Here is a 9129-nt window from a genome sequence, read left to right as displayed (position 1 = left end):
GCTGAACAGCCAATAGGGAAAACCGAAGCCTGAACAGCAGTAAACACTTAGGGACCGGTCTGAAGCTAAATAAAAGGACTGTTAATTGAATTTGAATTCTTCATTACTTCTTATTAGTAAAGACGAAAGAACATTCCACTAAAAATGGCACGGATAAAATAACTGAAAAATAAAGGATATATTATATGATAAAAGTCCAGGTTCTCTCTGACCAATCATCCATTATATACCAGCCCATTTTCAGCTAAATAAAGGAGTCATGCGCACACTGACACACTGAATATTTTATTTTGACAGATTAGAAAAACCATACAGTAAATGAAAGTCGTACTGTAAATGAAAGCTAACACTGTATGACAGCAACATTTGATCAGAGGCCACATTTCATATAAAACAATTTATTAGTCTCTGATCCTTTAATACCGGCAATGATTTATTAAGGCCAGTGTGTATTATTTCGGCATGATCTCATGAAAATGCGTATCTATAGCACGAATTGTATTTATTGTTCGATTTATACACCAAAATGAGTTTTTACGTGCATATGTTATGCAGTTTTCGCGCGCATATGATCAGACTTTATAACGTGTTATATGCACGTAAACTCACACTACTAAACCTACCCAATGGAGTTACAATGCGTATCAAATGCACGTAAAAATCGTAGTAATTTGTGCTATATATACGCATTTCATGAGAACGTGTTGATTAATTAGATGATGTCAGCACCGTGAGTCCCGATGAGATGGGGGCGTCCCCTGTTGAGTTCCAAATGTAGTATTCTGAGGAGACCAGCTCTCGTGCTAGAGGGAAAAAGGTATAGGTTCATTATCATTGCTGATGTAATTCATACTTTTTTTTTCCATTGTAAACTTATTTCAACATGTAATCACTGGTCATCACCTGGAGTTATTTTACTATTATATATATATATATACTATTATAATATTTTTTATAATATTTCTGTTTGTATTAGTTTAACTATAAGTATGTTTTGTAATGTGCTTTTGTAATTTTAATTTGTTTTTAAAAAAATGTCTATATAGTTTTTTTTTTCAGTCTTAATTATTAAAATGAAACAAATTAATTAAATGAATTGCCAAGGCAACATTTATATTTTTTCTAATATTTATATGGTAACACTGTGCAGTAAGGTTCCATTTGCTAACATTAGTTAAAGGGATAGTTCACCCGAAAATGAAATTTCTGTCATAATTTACTCACCTTCATGTCGTTCCACACCTGTAAGACTTTCATTAATCTTCGAAACACAAATTATGATATTTTTACTAAAAATCTGAGCAATTTCTGTCACTCCATTGACAGTCTACGCAACTAGCATTATGTGAAAAAAGCCTAAATTGAATCTGTTCATCAGATAAAGTGATTGAGTCTCTTCAGAACATGTGGACTAAACTGCTCAATTCATATGAATTAGTTTCATGATCTCTTTATGAACTTTTTGAAGCGTCAAAGTGTGTAGCTGTCAATGGAGGGACAGAAATCTCTCAGATTTCATTAAAATATTTCAGATTTCATTTGTGTTCTGAAGATGAACAAAAAACTTGGAGAAAAAAACAGGTTTGGAACAACATGAAGGTGAGTAATTCATGAAAGAAATTTCGGGTGAACTAACCCTTTAACATTTACTATTACATTATTAAAATCAAAAGTTGTACCTGGTAATATTATTTAATGGACCTGACCATGAACTAACAATGAACAGTAGTATTTTTTGATTAATTAACTTTTAACAAAGATGAATAATTACTTTACTGTAATGTTTTGCTCATTGTTGGTTAATGCATTAACAATAACTAATGGGACCTTATTGTAAAGTGTTAATGTTTATATTTGATGTTATTTCAATTAACGAAAATTATTTGTACAGTTTTGGTTTTATTTCCCAATAACAACACTGTTACTGAATCACTCACTTGTGACAATCCGCGGTTTGGCAGATGAGTAAACCTGCACTGAGTGTTGGTCCACACAGCAACCAGACAAAGTCAGATCTGGCACACGGAAATAAAGCTGGAACGAATACAGTGACACTTGAACTGTTATTATGCATGTTATACAGACATCTTGTGCAATAAATTGACACTCAATATCTTATTATAGAAAGAATAAATGAATTTATCCTAAATTCCCCCACTTTTATATATGCAGTGAGTCCTGTGCATAGAGGATCTGTCGGTCCAGCAACAGTCCCTGAAAAATGAATAGTCCCCTCCAGTGTTGCTTCACGAGACTTTGGAAACTTCTGACCTGAGGAGGTACAAAGACAAATCTCTGTTATATAATTATAAATTAAAAAAAATAAATATAGCTGCAAGCATAAATTAACGGGACCAAGCACAAAAAAGCATGATGAGTTATGCAAGCATGGCTTGTAGTATCAGACCAACTGCAACAATTCAAGAGTTTTATTTGTCACATACACAGTTATATACACAATATACAACTGGCAGTGAAATGTAAACAGGTCCGCTCCATGGACAGTGCAAATAACAGTTACAAGAAACACAAGGGGAAATTGAAATAGAAATAGAATAAAATTAGAATAAAAAGTATTAACATAAGTAGAATTATAAATAAATCAAGTAAAAGATAAAAATAGGAAATAAGATAAAATAAAAATATAAAAATAAAAAAATATAAAATAAGTGGATATGATAAGTGAGATAAACTGTAGACTTAAAAATAAGTGGTTAACATAAAATATATATATATATATATATATATATATATATATATATATATATATATATATATATATATATATATATATATATATATATATATATATATATATATATAAAGAAGTATAATGTGCAAGCAATAGGTATAATTGCAAATAGGAGTATAATGTGTAAACAGGAGTATGATGTGCAAACAGGTTTATTACAGGTTGTTACGCAGTAACAATAGGAACGTAAAGTGCAGTGCAATGGCAGTATGTGGATGTTAATGTTAAAAAACTGGATGTTTATGCGTGTGCGGGGTGAAGTGAAGTCACGTGACTGAGTTCAGGAGTCTGATGGCCTGGGGGAAGAAACTCCTCCTGAGTCTTTCAGTCTTTGCCATCAGACAAAGAGTAATTAAAAACATTTTTAGAGTCAAAATGGCTGAAAAATCATGAATTCATGACATAAATTTAGTTAATGCGTTATTCGAGAAAGGCTAATCAAAAGCCATTAGCATTTTTTTACATTTCATCATAAATTTTCACCACAAGGTGGTGTTGCACTGAGACTTTATGAGTACATTCGGGGCATGGTACCGATGACCCATATCGAGTTTAGTAATATGCTAATTCGATTATAAAATACAGCTTTTTACAACAAACCCCCAAAATGGTCGAATTTGGTATTGTTCAACGAGAGCAGTTTTATGATTTTTGGGGCAAACCATTAAAAGTTGAATATCTCCTGACCAGTAGGTGGCGCTGTGCCAAAACGCTGCAAGTAGCCTCAGGTCATGCTTGTGATGACGTATACCAAGGCTAAATCCGAAATTGCCACCTAAACCCTCAATCACTATTCCCTATGTTAATCCACTAATATGGGTTCACTTGAAGGAGTGAATGGAAACGAGTGCCTGATTCGGACAGCCGTTGAGTGTACATCGGCTGTACACTCATTATTGCGGTGTAATGTGGGATAGAATGAGTGCGCTCCATAAAATCCATAGCTGTCCCCTTAAATAATGCCCAATTTGAGGGTATAGGCAGTGTGGAGATATAGCCGCGCATCTAATCAGTTTGCGGGTTTTTTGAAAACGGTTGGGTCTATCAGAAAGCTTTTAATAACTTTTTTCTAGCATGATCGGAAGATGATCAGAGCCAGAAAAGAGTATTTTTTTTGTGGAAAATTCAAAATGGTGGATTTTTTTATGACAGAGGGTCATAAGGTGCAATCAAATCATCTTGAGCCAATGAATCAGAGGGAAAAATGGACTTGTAGCCCTTAAGGTTCAAAAGTTATTAGCATACATTTAAGTGGAACTTCAGGCAGTTGGTGGCACTAGAGAGGGATTGAGTTAGAGACTCCAATATTGCTGATTAATGTGCAGACTGTCCTCTATCAGTGCCAAATTTCATACATTTCTCGCAAGTGTTTCTATGGGCTTCCATAGACTCAAGAGCAGAAAAAGAAGAAGTAGAAGAAGAAGTAGAAGAAGAAGCAGCTGAACAGGCAGAAGAAGCTGGAGAAATAAATAGTCCCCTTCAGTGTTGCTTCACGAGACTCAAACAAAAAGAAGAAGAAGGAGGAATAATAAGAAGGACAACACTAATGGATACAATAGGTGCCTAGGCACTCTTGGTCCCTGGCTCCTAAAAATGATAAACGCATACGTAAAAACATCATGCAATATTAAGATTAGCCATACCAAGGACCCAAACCAGTAAGTTCTTCTCTTTTGACACCTCAAGCTGTCCTGAGCTCACTTTGACCTCCACACTTCCCATTAGATTCCTGTGAAGAAGCACACACAAGCACTATAACAGCCTATCTACTTTCTATAAGCACAAAAATACAGAACCAGCTGAAGAAGTAAAGACTGCTACATAATACATTTATATCATATTGAAATTTACATGACTTACTTGTTGAAAAATGGAAGGTGTGCCTCACAGTACTCGAAGCTATTTTTGACACTTTCATGGAGCTTCAAGACGACATTAACCTTCAGATGATTCTCCTCTGCCTTCAGCTGGTAGGAGCCAAGAATTGGTGGCACGGGTACCTCAAAAAAAGTTATAAGTCGGTTAAAGACACTACAGCTTATAGTGTGTGTGTATACCATAATGAGAGAGAATTAAAGATATGTACACTATCATTCTAAAGTTTGGAGTCTGTATGTTTTTTGTTGGTTTGTTTTTGAAAGAAATGATTACTTTTATTCAGAAAAGATGCATTAAATTGATCAAAAGTGATAGTAAAGACATCTATAATAATACAAAAAAATGCAATGTCAAATAAATGCAGACTGTTTTTAATGTTGATGATAAGTAATGTTTCTTGAGCAGCAAATCATCATATTAGAATGATTTCTGAAGGATCATGTGACACTGAAGACTGGAGTAATGATGCTGAAAATTCAGCTTTGATCACAGGAATACATTTCATTTTAGAGATCAGCTATTTTAAATTGTAATAATATTTCATAATATTACAGTTTTTACTGTATTTTTGATCAAATAAATGGAGTCTTGGTGACCAAAAGAGACATAAAAAATGTAATCTTACCAATCCCAAACCTTAGAACAGTAGTGTAGATTTAAGGCCCTGTTTACACCTGGTATTAAGATGCGTTTTGGTCGATTGGATCACAAGTGGGCGACACTAAATACAGGTGTAAACGGGGTCTGATACGTTTTGAGCTTGTCCACTTTTGATCACTTCCAGAGGTAGTCAAAAACACATTCGACGGGATTGCTTTCGCTCATGTGGTCAAATGTGTTCGAACAGCCTATGTCTATTCTCCGCCTACTGATCTAATGCATAAACTTTATGGGACATGCGCTAGCCAGACAGGATTTAAACTTTGTCGTCTGAAGACCCAAGTTTGGTTTGAAGACGGAAAATGTACCAGCACGATGTTCTCTCACCATTCCTGATTTCGAACACAAACTCACTGTGTTCAGCATGGCATTGCGGCTGTCAGAGCAGAAACTAAAGCTGATGCCCTTCATATGTTTTGTCCGTTGTCTCCTGATGCGTTCACATGTAAATTACGTGAGCTTATTTTGTCCATTAGATTCGAAAGATCTGAAAAAGCCCATATATTTACCCATATACCCTCTCGTCGAAGAAATCAGCACAGAAGTGGTTGAAAGTGGACAAAAGGTACGGATTAAAACTCCAGGTGTAAACGGGTATGTGTCTCCCTCGTCTACTTTTTATTTGATCGACCAAAGCGCATCTTAATACCAGGTGTAAACGGCCTTAGAGACAGACTATTGCTAGAATAAGCTTTACCTGTGAGGTGTAACTACAGAGTCTGAAAAGCTCCAGAGGTGGTGAGAAAGGGAATTTGTATGGCCCAGAAAAGGTGAAACTGTCATTCTCTTCCACACTGCAGGCAGTGAGAATGCTCGCATCCAGAGACGTCACACAGGGATGGACAAGAATGTCCTGCAGGGGTGAACCGTTGGGTGGGAGTGTGAGGGTGACGGTCACATTGGGCAGAACACCTTCAACCTCACACTGAAAAACATGAAGTAGCAAATGTAATGCATGTTTAATAACACAAATCAAACTATAAGTTCAGCATACAGGGTGGGGACTAACTTTGCACATGACCATGCCGTACACATCCCAGAGATCCTGTCGATTACTCTTGCCGTACTGCATGGACCTCACCTTCTCGCTGAGGGCCACACTCACTACCGCCCTGCCTCGATGGACCCCTGCCTTCCAGGCTGGTTGTTTCTGAGCCCCTCCTGGGCTTGGAGCCACAGCAACAGGCACCGATCCAGCTGGAGGAGGGGTGTCCAGTGGCCTCCCCAAAGGGCAAACCTGCAGAAGCACAGAGGGAAGGGCAGCCAAACGGGAGACCAGCACATCAGGCTCTGGTTTACCTCCAGGGCCACAAAGGAAATTCTGCAGCCCTGACAAAAGAGCTAAGCCATGAGAGACTGAGGCCAGGCTGGGGAGAGGAGGCCGAGGCTCAGGGGGTGCTTCCACCAGAGGAAGGCAGGCTAGGATTAACGCTCCCTGAGTGACGATGAGAACGGGCCAGAGAGTTCTCCCACCTGAGCCATCTACACAGAGTTCCACAGCCGGTGAACGGTGCTGACGGGCACAGTCGTCCCGTGCATCTACGTAAGGTTTTTCAGCATCCACCTGGCCCAACTCAGTCAGCAGAAGCTGAGGTATGACACGGTCCTCCGGAACAGCCACATACTGAGCTCCAGCCAAGGATTTGGCACGGAACTCAACTGTTGGGAATCGTCTAAATGAAGAAAATAATCAAAACTGAAGTAAAAAAGAAAAAAGCATGCTATCATTTTAGTCACAAAATTGTAGTATGTATTGCTGTGCACAGTTTGTATTTTTTTATTCATGGAAATTCTAGACAACTGAAAGTCACAATAAAATCAAAATTGACAATTATTTTTTCCCTTTTTTTTGCAGTATTTATTATAAATGATCTATCATTGCACATTGTTTTTTACAATTCATGTGCCATCGTAATATTTAATCACAATAACTTCCCTCCCCTTTTGCAGCTCTTCTCTTCTCTCATGATGTGTTTACTGGTGTGAGGGCGGGACAAACTGTCACTCACATGAGATCGACCAATAGCAAACCACAACCATCCAATTATCCAATCGATTTCCAATGGGCAAGTGAGGTCTGTGTGGACACTAGACCTTTTTTGCACACAAATCTTCACTAATGTCACCACACCTTTACTACATTATTTATACAGAATACTGTATCCCATAATTCAATGTGTCCTACCTGATTTTCAGTGTGCTCCACCCACTGAATTAAGCATGTAGTCCGTGTAATAATGGGCCTGTCCTAATCAAGCCTGCAGCACTCCTCTCAGAAACTGAAGCCTACGCGCCTCGATCGCCCCCCCGGTGGTTGGTCCCAGTATAGCTCATAACCCCTGCCCCTCCGTGTATTACAATAGACACGAGACAAACTAAACATCAAATTACACTTCAAATAATTGTTTCCTAAAGATGGGTTCTGTCATTTTAGGCAGTTTTTATCACGATGATTTCCTTTCAAGTGTTTGTTTTTTAAATAAGTTTAGTTTTAGTTAGTTATTTGATGCTATAAAAACAGGGGGTGTGGCGCCATGATTGACAGCTGAGATTGACGGCTTTTCTGAGTGAAGTTGTCACTGAGGCACTAACAGACTTTTTTTCCGGGATTTTCAGAAGGAGATTGGAGCTTTAACTTTAATTTCCATACCTGTTTATTTCACTCCGACATAATGAATTGTTCTGCATCTGTGAGAGTGTGGGCGGCCTTTTGATATCGCGGCTCTACTTCCTGCTCTCTACTGCGCAGACTCCGGTCCCAAATCTGCACAAGATGTCAGCGCCATATTCGGACCTCCGGCGGCTTCACTTTTCTTCAGCGGAAGAGAATGAAGTCGCGTCGTCCATATTTCTTTACGGTCTATGATTTATCCATGTACACCTTTTTTTTATTATTATTCATGTGCTTTCTAAACTTTAATCAAAATACTTTCCTCTCCCTCTTGCAGCATCTCTTCTCTTCTCTGAGATCGACCAGTAGCAAACCACAACCATCTAACAATCCAATCAATTCCCAATGGACAAAATCAAGTCCTGTCCAACATTTTTTCTTGTTCGAGATGCTGTACTACCTGCACGTCACAATAAGGAAGAAACGACTATCGCAGCTTCTGTTTCAAGACAACTTTAAACAGTCATTTGCTAAACTGTTGCCACACATACACATATAAATTCAGTAAGTGGCATCAATCATGTAGGAAATAAATACTAAAACTATTTTTTCATTTTAATTCAATTTTGTCTAATTAAATAATTAGTTAAAATATAGATATGTAACCTAAGAAATGGAAGATCATGCTGAGAGCATTGCATTGTGGGCTAAATAATTCCGTGAGGTTGTGCTTGCACCTTTTATAGAAATAGACAGTATGCAGTACATACTACAAAGTATGCAAAAAGCTAAATTCTGTCCTTACCTGGAAAACCGAACTTTTCCAGAGTCACCCTTCTCGTGTGAGACAACCCATAGTGCTCGTATACTCATACTGTTGTTTCTGTCCCTATTGATGAGTGGGACTCACGTTAATCTAACGTGCCAAACATCTAGCGAGTATGCAATTATTATCTTAGACGATGTTTTTTAATTGTTCACAGTTCAACACTAAGTTAACCTACATAAACTTAAGATACATGTTTAAAGAAAAGAAAGAAAAAATAGAGGAACTCGCCTCTGTCATGTTATTCCCATCTGACAGCTTGTTCTTCCTGTTTGCCAGCGATCACGTGACATTTTGAGGCGTGGTCGAAAAACGTCCTGACGTCGGGTCAGCCGTAACAAACTGCGCTGTTTTCAGCTCCGTTGGAGTAGACTATCCTAACTGATCTCAGATCTGCTCTCA

General features: G+C 37.9%; 1 protein-coding gene across 1 annotated transcript; it reads right to left on the bottom strand.

The window, feature by feature from the left end:
• Positions 1-264: 264 nt before the first annotated feature.
• On the bottom strand, positions 265-9007 carry ap5m1 (adaptor related protein complex 5 subunit mu 1). Its single transcript, XM_079832917.1, has 9 exons — positions 8959-9007; positions 8707-8790; positions 6300-6963; positions 5988-6215; positions 4613-4752; positions 4396-4481; positions 2159-2271; positions 1938-2034; positions 265-803 (listed from the first exon to the last, which is right to left on the bottom strand). The coding sequence occupies exons 2-9, from the start codon at positions 8772-8774 to the stop codon at positions 709-711; spliced, it is 1491 nt and encodes a 496-aa protein (XP_079689043.1). The 5' UTR covers positions 8775-8790; positions 8959-9007; the 3' UTR covers positions 265-708.
• Between the last annotated feature and the right edge of the window lie 122 nt (positions 9008-9129).

Source organism: Gobio gobio, assembly GCF_949357685.1.
Source record: "Gobio gobio genome assembly, chromosome: 13".
NCBI lineage: Eukaryota > Metazoa > Chordata > Actinopteri > Cypriniformes > Gobionidae > Gobio > Gobio gobio.
Note: the sequence above shows the minus strand (reverse complement) of the source record. Positions and strands in the feature narration are given on the sequence as shown.